This window comes from Stigmatopora argus, chromosome 4 (genome assembly GCF_051989625.1).
Source record: "Stigmatopora argus isolate UIUO_Sarg chromosome 4, RoL_Sarg_1.0, whole genome shotgun sequence".
Lineage (NCBI taxonomy): Eukaryota > Metazoa > Chordata > Actinopteri > Syngnathiformes > Syngnathidae > Stigmatopora > Stigmatopora argus.
Genome location: NC_135390.1, coordinates 12,964,203 through 12,979,249, shown reverse-complemented (window position 1 = coordinate 12,979,249; position 15,047 = coordinate 12,964,203). Strand labels below are relative to the sequence as shown.

The 15,047-nt window shown below is 40.5% G+C and overlaps 2 protein-coding genes across 3 annotated transcripts in view; one reads left to right on the top strand and one right to left on the bottom strand.

Moving 5' to 3' along the window:
- Nucleotides 1-145: 145 nt before the first annotated feature.
- LOC144073382 (discoidin, CUB and LCCL domain-containing protein 1) lies at nt 146-12,711 on the top strand. 2 transcript variants are annotated; one of them, XM_077599143.1, is made up of 15 exons: nt 146-312; nt 5,134-5,355; nt 7,016-7,153; nt 8,430-8,481; nt 8,546-8,618; nt 8,701-8,834; nt 8,905-8,942; nt 9,853-10,044; nt 10,611-10,723; nt 10,790-10,961; nt 11,041-11,124; nt 11,201-11,294; nt 11,491-11,528; nt 11,605-11,715; nt 12,314-12,711. In XM_077599143.1, exons 1-15 carry the CDS (start codon nt 240-242, stop codon nt 12,700-12,702), a joined length of 1,923 nt encoding a protein of 640 aa, XP_077455269.1. In that variant the 5' UTR covers nt 146-239; the 3' UTR covers nt 12,703-12,711. The 2 variants fall into 2 exon arrangements, with proteins under 2 accessions (XP_077455269.1, XP_077455270.1); XM_077599144.1 differs by having other exon boundaries at nt 158-312; nt 11,608-11,715.
- A 1,744-nt stretch (nt 12,712-14,455) lies between these two features.
- Nucleotides 14,456-15,047, bottom strand: part of LOC144073638 (uncharacterized) — a 3,713-nt gene continuing 3,121 nt past the window's right edge. The window contains exon 3 of the mRNA XM_077599639.1: nt 14,456-15,047. This exon is cut by the window's right edge and continues 1,060 nt beyond it. Within this exon, the coding sequence (XP_077455765.1) occupies nt 14,924-15,047 (124 nt within the window). The 3' untranslated portion in view covers nt 14,456-14,923.

Below are 15,047 nucleotides of genomic sequence, written 5' to 3'. Positions count from 1 at the left end.
CTGACCTCAGATCAGAACGGACGGAAGCCCGCCCCCTTTGGAATGGAATGCGGGCGCCGTGATGAGTGACAGCCCAGACGAGCCAATGGAAAGTCGGGTGAGCAACCTCGTGGCCAATGGCAAACACGCAATACTTTCTACTCCAACTTTTCCCCAGTTCAGCGAGCAGAGCAGCCAAACGCAGCGGAGCTTTCGCAGCTTTTCGCTTTACCTGCCAGCAGAGCTGAGCTCTGGAAATCATGACAACATCAATTTTTGTTGGATACTTTCTTGTATTTTGCGCTTTTTCTGCACGTGTCCTCAGCCAAGAGGGTAAGTTGCGAATGCTAGCTGAATTCATGATCGCCAAATTTGTGTCACGCGGTCTGGTCACTCAAAACGGCATTTTACAGTTGAAATGTTTTGCCGTAGATTTAATAATAACACGTGTTTTGTTTGTGCTCGAAATCGTAGTGCAGTCCGCTTATCTTCTTTTGTACAACATCAGGTCAAACAATACACGTTTCCCAGTGCAGTAGATTAAGCAGTTTATTACACGTTTTTGTACTGGGGTCAATCTTAATGCCGTGATATTTTTTTTGCTGATCACGTGACAAAAATGATCAGTGATAGTGCTGGGTACATACGCATCTTTACTTCTTGACTACCAACGAGAGAAATGTATCAACGATAATAATAAGCTCATTAATGATCACAAACAACATGAAATTTGGGGAAACTGTCACTCAAAATGGTTGAGAGGCCTTCCTGCTCCTGTCCACCACGACACATTCTTTACATAGTCTTCATGTTTACCTCCAGGTAAGAGTTTACCTTTCCCACAGGTCTTCCCAACACGGGGCTACGTTTCCATGGACACGATTATCAGGAGCGAAAGGCTAAGCGGAATAAAAAATGATTCACGTATGCACCCGCTGTGGAATATTCTAACCCGATCCAGCCTATTCTGTTCAAAATTATACTCCGAATGAGCGTTCATGTCGATTGATAATTCGATTGGCGCGCACGAAAAGAGTTATTACGAATGTTGAAAGATTGAGAAAAATGGGAAAACGGCACAAAATAATGTTAAGGTTTGAAGAGTTTACAGAGCGTTGTCTTTTTTTACATATGTCGTATTAGCCTGAATATAAGACGACCCCTCTTTTTCAAGACTCAGGTTTGAAAAAATACTTTTTGAAGACCAAATCCAATTTATATACACAAAATAATGACAGTACATTTGGAACAAATGATTATAACAATATATTAGAGAGAAAAAGCATGTTATTTTGCCTCATTCAAATCATGCAAAAACTCAATCATCTGAACATTTAAATGTAAACTAAAGTGCAATAAATAAACCAATCTACTGTGATAAAACAACAAAATTGCAATAACTGCATCAACTCATGTTCTGCATGTGGAAGGACCTAAACTAGACTAATTTCTTATTTTCTACTTTCACTAAAATTCCATAGACTGCTAACCATTTTAGTCACTTTTTGTACCTGACTACTTATTTATGTAACCCCTTATTCATGTTGACTACTTATCGTATTTGACTACTTATTTATTTATTACTTATTTATTAATAATTATGTATGCACTTCATGCTGAAGCTTTAAATGTAGTATACTTGTGTAATGACAATAAAGTTAACCATCAAAGTGCTCAGCATTTGCGTTAAATATATCTGGCGCCATCTAGTGTTGTGAATGGGTACAATGTCTAGAGCCTGATTTTAAGACGACCGACACTTTTTCAAACTTATTTCGATGCAAAAAAATATCGTCTTATATTCGGGCCAAGACGGTATATGGATGTCAAAATAATTTGTTTCGAGCAAAAGTACGATTCCTGAGCATCCATGAAAACAGTGCATCGGATAATCTTTTTAACCCAAACGCTAATCAAAATAAATACATTTTGTGCATGTAACTGTAAAGTGGTACCTAGATGCAGCGTAAATAAGCGTACAAGTCAAGTTCTATTTTCAAAAATATCAAGAGTGCAATAAATGAGTTATTCTTAGACGTCACAACGGCTGATGATTAACTTCCCAGTCACATTGTAATTCCTGGGAAACAGCTTTGTTGGGGCCCACGCACAGTGGAAAAACACGTCCCCCCCCCCCCCGTGTTGTGTGAAAAGTGTTTTTCAAGGCTGATCAGCGTTTGAATTTCCAAATGCGTTTATCAGTCACATATGCCTGTGCTGTGGCTTAGTCATAATTACAGTAAATATTTGTCTGAGAAAACATGTTGAGGCCATGAATTAAAAATAAATAAATAAAACTAACCCAGTGGTCACTACAGTGGACAGCTGTTCAAAAGCTGACAGTTAAGACTATAAAGCAAGTGACACATTTTGGTAATGAAAAACCTTAAATATTATTTTGTCATTATGATATATTTATATTGTGAGGCATATTACAATTACATTTATGAATTAATACAATGATAATAAAAGCTAAATTCATATAAAAATAAAAACAGAAATACACTGGTTACAGCCCGTAGTAACACTTTAAAGTAGATGCCTTTCCCCCCACAGAATTTAACTCTGTGTGCCATTGACAGAGATAGACAACCACTTCATTTAAACTAGGGAGGACTGACTGTTAATCGTTATCTTTCAACACAATTGACGGGACTAGACATCAAATCCATTTTGACTGGGAGGATCAAATTAATGAGCACTGTATGGCAAGTAATTTCATCGCTACCATGCATGGTTGCTGTTTGGAAAATACATTCTCATAGTTGTGCCAATATTATTTTATTGATAAAAGGGAATATGGGTCAGGATTTTTATGGCTACACGTGTGCCATTTTTCTAGGATGATGTGGGGAAAAAGTCAATACACACTTTTACACATTTGGAGCTAACAACAGAACTTTAACAGAGGTGTGCTGGATAAGTGGTACAGAAGAGTGAAGTTTAACACCCAACACTTATAGGATGTTATCACAGCCTGTGTGAAAGTTGAGGAGGAATACATTTTAAGGCAATATTTGTAGGATTTCTATGCAAAAAAAGGCTTTACAATGGGTGCGAATGTTGGTACCCCCTACACATTTTTTCAATGTTACTGTTCTACGCTGACACGGAATGTGGGGCAAAGTCAACCCTGCAATTTTTCACCGTTGGAGGGAGTGTCAGAGCAGTATACTGGCGGGACATCGCCTGTTTCTAAGGGTGTCCCCCAGAGCCAAAGTTCTTGTGAGAGCTCTATAAAAGACGTTTTACACTTTCTGTAAAACCTGGCATGTTTTTAAGTTTTTAGCTGATGCAATGTAGTTAAACTCCAAGAGGTGAGGGTGAGGTCCTGCCAGCAAAGCATTACAGGAAAATACAATCATACCTTGAGATACGAGCTTAATGCGTTCCGGGACTAAGCTCGTATGTCGATTTACTTGTATCTCAAATCAACATTTCCCTTAGAAATGAACTAAATACAAATTAATTCGTTCCCACTATCTGAAAAAAACACACCAAAAACAGGATATTGCAATGGGAAAACATTTTTATTGGTTATAATTCACCATCTACTAACAGAGTAACAAATAACAGTGGTTATGATGTTTAATAATAAAATGAGGCATTATTCAATACAACGGGGAGGGAGAGAGACTTGAGGGATGCGTTTGTAACGTAACAAACTTTAAATTTAACTTAAATGAACTTCGATTCCTATACACAAAAAGTTTTAATCTTTTGTTACACTAAATTTAAACCTTGTGCAATCACCAAGGCAAAGAGGTTAATGCGGCTTTCGAGGCGAACTTCCTGCTTCTCCATATGTATTGGTGAGCCAGCTCAGTCACGCGTACACTAGTCATGTTTTTCGGTTATTTCGTGCTTTATATCTATTGTCATCACACGCCTTCTCTTCGTACTACCCTTCATTGCACCGTTTGCTTTAAATCCATTGTTTCCCTTAATTCTGCATTGACTAACGCAACAACAAAAAAACATGGAAAAAATGCAACGCTCCGCCCAGTGCTCATAGAGATCTTTGCACGAGCGAGATGCGTTGAGAAAGACTCTTGTGGCCTGGCCACCTTGCTGTCTCGAATGCTCGTATCTCAAAATTTGTCTCATATCTCAAGGTAAATATTTTCTCAGAATTTTACTCGTATCTCAAATTCCTCCTATTTCAGGGAACTCTTATGTCAAGCTATTACTGTATGGTGCTTGTTGTCCCAAAATAAGTTTAAAACGTTTTTTACGACCGTTTTTCCAATTTTCCCAAATAATTCAAAGCAGAATCAGTTCATGCCTCAGTTTGCAAGAAAGATCATTTAGCACTTCTCACCAAATTGACCTTTCACCAGAAAGTGATTGACAGATCCATGCTCTGTTGCCCACAGTTACTGTATGTCGCTGTGGTATTTCCAGGAAATCCTTAGGGGTCTTGAATAGGGGCAAAAAAAATAGAAAGAGCTGTGCATAAGTTGGGGGCTAGTGTGTGTGAGGGCACAGGGTGAGCTCACGAGGTTATTCTGAAGTTTGGACTCAACAAATCTTAAACTCCCTTATATGGAAGACGAGGAATAACGATGGCGCCCAGACAGTGACCAATGCATTTAAAATCTTTTGACCATTCCTGGACCACTTAACGTATCGCTACTGCCCCCGCAACATTTATCTTTTCACTATGGGATTTACTCATTCGCAGTATTTACTGTGGTTCAGTGATGAGTTAGATAATCCAAATATTAGTGTTCCAGTCTGGTTTAAGTGTTGGTCACAGGAAACATCTGTCAGATGTGATGAATCAGCATGAAAGTGGGGAACACATTGAGCGCTTGAGAATCAAAACCGAAAGACATACTGAATAAGATAGAAGAAAAAGACGGAACTTATGCAAATGTATTCTAACATTGTTGTAAAATTATATATATTGTATATTTTTTAAAAATACATTTTTCATCTTCAAAAAGTTCACAAATGACTTCAATAATATGGTTGCATACATGTGCAGACCCTCTTGCTGATGTAGCTGTTTGCAGAATTAACCAATTGTATTCACAACATTCTTTTTACTTACGTTTAACAATTACACATGTTTATTTTTTTGGCTGCTTTCCAGTTTTTTCTTTGCAAGAAACTTTGAACAACAACATTCCTTTGTGTGTATTACTACAGGTGATGGCTGTGGACATACAGTTCTGGGTTCAGAGTCTGGTACTTTGGCCTCCCAGAACTACCCGGGAACATATCCCAGTAACACCTGGTGCAAGTGGAAACTCCGTGTCCAAGAAGGGCGCACATTGCGCCTTCTTTTTGGCGATTTTGACATTGAGAGCAGTTCCAGTTGCAGCAATGGCTCTCTCATCATCGCCGATAGAAATGGAGATTCCGTCTTAGGTATGAAGTTTCCCTGGCTGTTGAATTTGACATTTGTATTGTTTTTTTTTTTCATACCCAAACAGATTTTTTCCTTACTGATTGCCAACACTCCCCTTGCAAATACACACAGGGCATGCCAATCCCTTGAGACATAACTCAGACACACACATTTGTGTCTCAAAGGCATACAAACTTGGCTCTAAACCAAGAGGATGATTGAGAAATGTCTGATAGAAGTGTTGCACTGTTACATTGCCAATTGTGCTTGTTTCTAGATACTGTAGTGCCTGAGTCATGACTTAAATGTTCTTTACTTTCTGCTAAGGAACTGTTCCACAAGCAGTGACTAGACCTAGGTGATCTTACTAGTATATCATGATTTGAAGTGACTCAATGTGCATATCATGTTCGACTTCTGATATATTGCTTAATTATCTTTGTGAGAAACATCTCATTCGTTTCCATTGATTTTCTTTGTCCATTTTTCTCAACTTAACCTGTGATGTCACAGGTCAAGGTAATGCGATGCATGGTTTTCATCTGATGCAAGTTGCAGCCATAGACAAATGGATAATAGATGTTTCATTGAATCGGGCGTGCAGATGCAAGTAAAATCATCCTAATTTCACAATTTGGGTTTCATTGATTTTCATAGGGTTGTTATGAACGTCAAATACGAAGGCATTGCTATGTCGCTGTAGCTAGCATTTCTGAATATTAACGGACACAAAGTACAAAAACTATATGTACCGTACCACTCCATTTCTATATAGCTCTTGTCCTCATTAGGGTTCAAGGTGAGCCTGATCTTGTCTAGTCTGACTTTAAGCACAAGGCTAAGAATAGCCTGGTCAGGTCACCAGTCAATTACAGTAATATCTTGAGATACGAGCTTAATGCATTCCGGGACCGAGCTCAGATGTCGATTTACTTGTATCTCAAATCAACGTTTCTCACAGAAATTAACTAAATACAAATTAATTGGTTTTTTATTGGATTTATTGGAGGGGAAGGAGAAAGAGGGAGAAAGAGAGAGAGAGAACACACTCGTAACATAACAAACATAAATTTTACTTAAATGAACTTTGATTACGATATGGACACTTAAAAATATTTTTTAATCTTACCTTACTCTAAACTTAATTCTAATTTTGTTTAAATGTTTTACTTTTCTTCTTCTGGCTTGGCTCTTTTTGCCTCGCTCCCACCTTCACTTTTAGCCGGCGTTTGCTTTTGTCTCCCCTTCAAAATATTATTCCTCAGAATAGGATATCGCACGACCACTTGCCAATTTGTCCGGGTGCTCCTCTCGTATTGGCGAGCCAGCTCCGCCACGCGTACACCACTCATGTTTTTCAATTATTTCATGCTTAATATCGATTGTCTTCATAACCTTTTCTACGCATTACCCTTCATTGCACCTGCTTGCTTTGGACCCATAGTTTTTCCCTTAATTCTGCACTGACTAACACAAAAAACGGAGGAAAAAATGCAACACTCCGCCCAATGCTCAGAGATATCTTTACACTTGGCCACCTGGCTGTCCCGTATGCTCGTATTTCAAAATTTGTCTCGGATCTCAAGGCTCGCATGTTGGGGCACTCATATCTCAAGCTATTACTGTACAGAGTAATATACCGCATGTGTAATAGAATTCAATTTGTCCTCATGCCCACAGGTCCGGTGTGTGGGAAGCTAAATGCATCACAAAAGAATATGTCTCTTGCTAGCGAGGAAGTGACAGTTACCTTCAAATCCGGGTCACATCGATCTGGACGAGGGTTTTTACTCTCCTACGCCACAGATCTTTATCCAGGTAGAACACATGATGCATGTTGTTTGAGAAAAATCTGTGCTGCACACTACTACACTATTCTATCCATATAATAAATATATTGAGTTAGCATACAATATATAAAATGGTCAACAATAGTTTTTACTAGCAATCCTCCATGACCAGCCTTTTTTCACGTAATCACGGGAGCTGTGCAAGAAAATATATGCGCTATTCAAATGTGTTTGACGTCGTCTGTTTTTTTCCCACATTGTCTACATTATTGTTTGCACTGTGTGTGTGTAACAGCTGATTGGCATTCAGCTTCAGTCTATCTTTGCTCAAAATGTTTACTGGGAAAGCCATTCTCCCCAGCATGAATACTGGGAGGCCCCTGGCTTGAGTGAGTTGTTCACTAAAGAGCGAGGACCACCAAGACCATGCGACCACTGCTACATGATGTCAATTTTCTAATTTCATATTAGACTCAAAGATACAGGGACTTCGTTTTTTACTGTATCATGCGACTGGTCTGAAGAAGAGTCTATACTTAGTCCCCCCGGATGAGGTCACCCGGACTGCGTTCCGTGCATGACAGCTTCCTGTTTTCTCGTGGCTGGTTTGTGAAATCTCGCCGTGTCTGGATGCACAAACAACCGTCTGTTCGCTGAGCTCAAACAAGAGCCAGTCGCCCTGCACGTCAGTCAGTGCAACAAAGGCCTTGCTCATCTCAACACAGATGAGCGCTCATCCCCTAATATAGCAACACTTGCACCACACTGGGCTATCTCATGTTGTAAAAGAAGGGGAGGGAGCTTATTATACAAGGCCTTTAATGCATAATGTACATTTCTTAAGAAGCCAACTCTTCCCCAAATTACCGTATTTGCTGGACTATAGATCAATTTATTTCATAGTTTGACTGGGCCTGGGAGTACCGTATTTACTCGCATATAAGCCGCACCCTGAAAATTGCCTTGAAAGTGTTTTGTCCAACAAAAGCGGCCTATATGCAAGTAAATACAGTAAGTCTCATGTTTGTTTTTCTCTCTCTCACTAGCGACTGCCTGTTAAGTTGTTTTTAGGCCATAATTATCTGAAAACTGTTAACAGATGCCTATTTAAGCAGTTGTTCTCCATTGTTTTATTGTTACTTTTACGCATGTTTGTTCCTGGTGTCCGACAAAAGAAAAAATTGCCCTCCCAAAGGTGCGACTTATACTCCAGTGGGACTTTCTTTTCCTTGTGTATTCATCGGCAAGTGCGATTTATAATCGCAAAAATACTGTACATGATGTTCTCTGCGTTACTCTTGCAGATGTTGTCTCTTGTTTACAACGAGGGTCTCATTTTAGCGGGCCACGTTTGAGGTTGGTGATGCCTGCGCGGTTCTCATCTTTGTCAAAAATTGCTGATGTGTCTTCTGCATTTCAGTGTTTACTGTCCTGCCGGGTGTAAGAACGTGACAGGAGAGGTTTGGGGAGGTCCCGATCGGGGCTACCGGGATGTGAGTACAGGTTGTGCCTAAAATCGTCTGTGTCCTAATGTTGGCGGATGTGTGAATCCACCTGGTTTATCTATTGGCGCAGACGTCTGTGCTGTGCAAGTCCGCGGTACACGCCGGAGCGACGTCCGACAATGTCGGGGGTCGCGTGAGCGTGAGCCGTGGGAAGAGCCTCACGCTCTATGAGTCCACCTTTTCCAATGGGATCCTTACTAAAACGTCAGTAAGTTGAATCTTATAACGCGCTGAAGTGACATGGCCAACTAAATCAAATGCTCTCTCTGAACAGGGGGTCGTTATCTGAAAAGAAGCTGATGTTTTCTCAAGGTAAATTCTGCCGATCTCAAGTCTCATTTCCATTCAGGAGTGTGTTGAGTGTACAAATATTTCCCTGTGCTCTATAGTGGTTGTTTACCAAACATTAGCAGGAAACTACAGTGGTACCTTGAGATATGAGCTTAATGCGTTCCGGGACTGAGCTCGTATGTCGATTTACTCGTATCTCAAATCAATGTTTCCCATAGAAATGAACTAAAAACAAATTAATTAGTTCCAACCCTCTGAGAAAAACACCAAAACACAAGATATTGGAATGGAAAAAACATTTTTATTTGGTCTAATTAGCCATCTATTAACAGAGTAACAAATAACTAGTGGTTATGATGTTTAATAGTACTACTACAATTAGATGGATTTCGCGGCGGTGGGAGAGAAGGGAACAGAGAGAGACCAAGAGCAAGAGAGACTTTTTGCACGGCAACGCGCTGGTAACATAAACAAACAACATAACATGATTTAAATTTCAGCTTCAGTTTTTAAAAGAAACCTATCGAGTGTTGTTTGCTTTTGTCTTCCCTTCAAAATGTACCGAAAATGATGCACACAAATGTCCTCACAATAGGATAACGCACGACCGCTTGCCAACGGGAGGTAGTATACTCCTCTCGTATTAGCGAGCAAGCTCCGCCACGAGTACACCATTCTGCAGACCAACCGGGGGGGGGGGATGTACACTCGTAGAGACATTTTCACGAGGGAGTTGCGGCGAGATCATGTTCTCATAAGCAGCCTCTCTGTATGCTCGTATATCAAAATTTGTCTCATATTTCAAGGTAAATAGTTGATAGAAATTTTACTCGTATCTCAAATTGCTCGTATGTCAGGGCACTCGTATGTCAAGGTATTTGTGTAATGAACTCTTTGCAGCAGGCCATCTTTTCCTCTTATTACTCAACAGATTGTAACGATATCCTGGCGGTGTACGGTTTAAACGCCTCATCTTTTGGGAACCAAGAGAGCCACGAGCATAAATTGTCCTGGTCCAATAGAAACCTGCATTTTGGACACAAAGAGATCGTCTGGACCGCCAAGCGGGACGATCAATCGCCCTGGGTGGAACTTGGACTCAGTGATAAAAGCATGATCACAGGTAGGATCGAATCGAATTTTAAGACTGAAAAAGAGAATTTCTGTTATATTAAACTTCCTTAAAATTATTTTCAAATGTATTTTCTAACAAAGCAACATTACTTAGCGTCGGTCGGTAACAACTGTAAACACTGCTGCTAATTATCGCGATTTTTCTTTTTTAACTCATTCGCAATAAGCATACCTGTCAACCTCTGCCGATAACTGCCCTTATAAATGATTATGATTCCCCTTACAAAAAACCTTACGTACGAGTCGTACGGTGTTTGTAAGGTTTTTTGGGGGGTTGTAAGGGGAATCATAATCATTTATAAGGGCAGTTATCGGCAGAGGTTGACAGGTATGAATAAGTCAAATTATGGAGCCACAAGCACTGTATAAACAGAAAAAAAGATTTGTTTCTTACAATGGCCTTCAGACAACTGTATTTTAGAAGGAAGTGCTCTTTAGGGAGACTTGCAAACTGACAGAATTTGAGTTGCTTCCACTTTTCAGTTCAAGAAGTCGCTGCGATATTAAATGAGGAAATGTGAAGTGAAACCACATTCTTCCACTGCATTTCTTTAGGAGTTATCACAACCGGATCCAGCGAGAACCACATCACATCTTACATCCTTCTTTTCAGCAAAGACCGAAAGAACTGGAAAGTGTACAAAGATGCAGTCAGCAAAGAAGAAAAGGTGAGTTCAGCATAAAAATGTGCCCGTGTGGTTGTGGAGAAATGATTTTCTCATATTTTGGACAAGGTGTTCGAGTCGTACGCCGACGGTCACTCGAGGGTGCTCAACAGCCTTTTTCCCTCGGCCACGGCTCGTTTTATCCGCGTGAGCCCTCGGGGATGGCTCGGCCAAGCTTCGGCTCAGATCCAAATCCTCGGCTGCCCCGTCAAGGTCATGTCAAGGTCTCGCTCACCTACAGGTACATCTAGCGTTTATCTCAACAGGATGTTTTTAAATCCGGTGACATGAACGGACGGACTGCACTGGCTTTCTGACAGAATTTATGCCCAGCAAAGATTACCCCCTGTCTCCCAACAACACCTGGCCCACAGAAGTTCCAGTTCTAGTGGAGTCCAGGCAGAGTGAGTGCACATTACTTGTTTGAAATGGTAGCGGAGTTATACGTGAGCCCTAATTGATTGTGTCGTGACCCCGAAGGTTCCAGTCAAGCAGTCATCATCGCAGTGGGCGTGGTCTCGGGGCTGATCATGTGTTTTGGGTGTTTGTTAGCTGGAGTCTGGTGGAGGAGAAGGTAATACAACCTAACCTGTTTATGCCTAATATTAAAAATATCAAATCGGTAAAGTTACAAAGCTTATTTTTCAAAAATTTGGAAGGCAAAATATCCTGCAATTCAGGAATCATCCAGTAGTCAGTTGTTAGAAGAATAAACAGAATGGAGAAATATTTTTCTAGCGTGGGCATGATGGATGTTTTGTTGTTTGTAGGAAAAAAGCTTCCCAAATGAAGTACTCCGTGCCAACAAGTAAGTTTTTTTTTCTTAGCGTGACCCGAAACTGATTGATTATTGGCGTTAAAGCATTACCGCGACATGCGTTTAGCAGGTTGCCAGAATTTCCAGGTGAAGGCGCTGTCATGCGCTCCATCAGAGCTCATCTCCTACCCTCTGGAGCGAAATATCCACGACGACCTACCGAGCCCCCCGCTCAATGGTGAGAATGATATAGTAGTATCTATGATGTACTTGTCCACGCACTTAGTCGGAGGACCTTAGGGATTGTAGCGGCTATTCCCGCCTTTCTTCACACCCGCCCCCTGAGATAAGCGGGCTTCTAAACCCTCTCCACGGGCTGTCCATTCTTTTTCTTGTCACCCAGTCACTGTATAAACATTCCTTTCTTTGGACCGCCGAGCCTTTTCTAAAGGGACCCTGTAATTGGCGCCTCGATAAAGGCCTCGTAGCTCCAACCCTCCCACCTCCCCTCAGATAGGGGGCCCCTTCATTGAGAGTGATAATCAGGAGAGAGGGGGCGACGCTAAGACAAAACGGCGTCCGACGTGGCCTCTCTATTGAAAAGGGGTCTGAGATTGAGGCTGCTCGAGCTCAAAGCTCTAAAAAAAGAATGCCTGAGGAGGTGCCAGAGACATTTTGACTGGACAATAATATCCTAAATTTGTAAGGCGGGCACTGTTGTGTAATTTGGTTGACAAGCTTCTCCCTGTAGTCGTCAATTTCCCCAGTTAGAGGCAATATGAGATGCAAAGTTGTCTTTTGTAATAATTTGAAACGACATGCATTTGTTTTTGCAGACTACGCTCAACCCGCAATTGGACAGAAGACGGGTTCTACATTTCGGCCTGCCTCGGACGAAGGCTACACCGTCCCCTTCACGTTCAACCACTACGACTCCCCGGGATCCCTCCCAGAATACGCAGAGCCTCTCCCGCCAGAACCCGAATACGCCACGCCCTTCGGCGAGCAGGAATGCGCAACCTCGACGTTGGGTACCGTACTCGGGCCTCCTACGTCGACATCTGCTGGCCCACCCGGGACCTACGACTGCCCGTCCCACAGGATGCTGGACAACGGCTACTGCACTCCCGCTGTACGTGGCAACACGCCACGACCTGCCAGCACCGTCTATGCCGAGCCCAAATCGTGTTACTCTTTACTGCAGAAGTACGACCAACCTTTATGAGAACGACTCGCCAAAAAAGTACTGTGGTATCCCAAGTGGACCATATTTGTGAAAACTCCAATGACTTAGGTACCCAAAGTTGAGTTGACGCATACAACTGTGAACCCAGAAGAAGAAAAGTGCCAATACACAGTGTTGCACAAAGACATTCAAACTTCTTGAATTATATCTTTTATTATTGTTATGGACAAAAGGGCATTTTGGTCACAGCCTGCACTTTCGGAAAAGTAGTTACAGACCGTTCCAACAAATTACTCATAAGAATGCATTAGAGTACAGTTACTTTTTCCTGGACATTTGCTGTACATGCTTAAAATGGAACATTTTATGAGACCTAAAAGGCACAATGTTGAAAACAAAGAAAAGTGTCTAACAAAGGTTTTTGTTTTTTTACTTAAGTGTTCCACACCAACATTGAAAATATGTATGAACAAGGATCTCAATCACCTTAAAAAGGTAAAAACAATAATGTGAACATTTAGCTTAACTCCCAAACAATTTTGACTAGGAGAATGGGGTGTATTCATTTAGCACTTGATCAATGGCAGTGAATAATTGAGTAAAAAATGACAAACATTTTCAGTACAAGTACATTGTGCTATTTAAAATACAGCGGTTTAGTACATTTTTATCATGTAACAATTCGTCGAGCAGAAAGGGCCATATTTGAATGTCATTGTTGAGTTATTTGGTCAACAACAAAAGGGGAGAAGCATTCCAATGGTGAAGGCACAACAATGTTATTTTGCACGTGAACACAATAAAGCATCACAGGTCACAACTTTAAGGTTCATAATATGCTAAAATCAGTTGGAGATTGACGCAGTGTAAATATTTCTAAACAACATTGTCGTATTGAAAAAAGTCTGTAAAAAAAACCATTCTTACTCGCACATCAACTGAAACTTTTTTTTACAAAATTGTTCTTTGTATTTTGGCTTTTTTTAAATTTAACATGGATTTTCTTGTTGTTTCTGAACCTACGTGCAGTAAGTGGAAATCCACAATTTGGAAGCTAACAACAAATGAATAGAAAAAGTCAGTGGTTCCTGCATAAGCATGCTCTTTAAATTAAACTTACCCGTCATTAATACAAGAAAATAAATAATACCAATGTAGGTGTTCAAGTGCCGCCGTTTTCAATAAATACAAGTTTCTCTCATAGTATAGGTCAAGACAACACAGAGTATAAATGACCTTCATGTGAAAAAATAATTGCCTGCACTAAAGGTGCCCGCTTCCTAAAAAGAATGGCTATGATAAATATCATTTCACCTCAATTAACACAAACAGCATCAACAAAATGAACCTTTTCACCAGGATGCATAATAATCTAACCTCATATACATACTTAAATATAGTGTATACACACACACGCGCGCATGCATACAGGGATAGCGCAACTTCCGAAATCAATTGGTGCCAGAAGTGGTTTTGTAACACAAATTGATCAAAATACTAGTTTGGCAGGAGATGTGAGAAACACGCAAAAAAGTAAAAAAAGAAAAACTATTTATTAAGCCATTGAAATGAATGACAAACATGCAAAAACATTTTTTATTATTGTTTAGGCCTGTGTTACCCAACCAGTGTGCCGTGGCTATTGGGACTATTGGGAGAAAAAGTCATAATGAAAATAAGGTTAAAAAAACGTTGCATTAATTATTTTAACATAAGTCGAACTGAAAGCTGTTCGGGGTCTGCAGACATCTTTGATGATGTTAGATCGGTGAAAAAAAAAGATTTGGGAATCATTTAGGGGGGGATTATTTAATTCCTGTTAATAAAACTGATAAGAACGACTTTATAATGTTAAAATAGGCAACATAGTTTAAAATGAAAAGATTTTCAGCTAGTAGTGTGCCTTGACATTTTTTTTCAATGCAAAAAGTGTGCCGCAGCTCAAAAAAGTTTGGGAAACACTGGTTTAGGCAAACGTTTGGCAACCGACAAAACATACAAACATGCACGTAAACAGACAACTTAACTTAAAATGACCAATTCAAACAAGAAAAGTATTTACGTTTTCAGGTGAAGTTTGATTTTATGGAGATTTTGCGTTTGGTAACTTGACATCCTTTCGTATCCTCAGGCAAAAATTTCCCATGGAGGCGTTTTGTCACTTAATATTTTGTATGTAGAGACATCCGTAAGCAGAGGTAACGCTGTATATTATGTTTTGCAAAACATAATTTTGCAACAAGTTGTACGACAGGGTGACTTAGTCTCCCTCGTCGAGAGGCGCTCCCTCATTTGCGCTTCCTTCTTTAGGAGTCACTTCGTCCGCAGAGTAGTGGACCGTAGCCTGATGTTTATTCCGGGTAGGCGCATCTTTAAAACGCAGA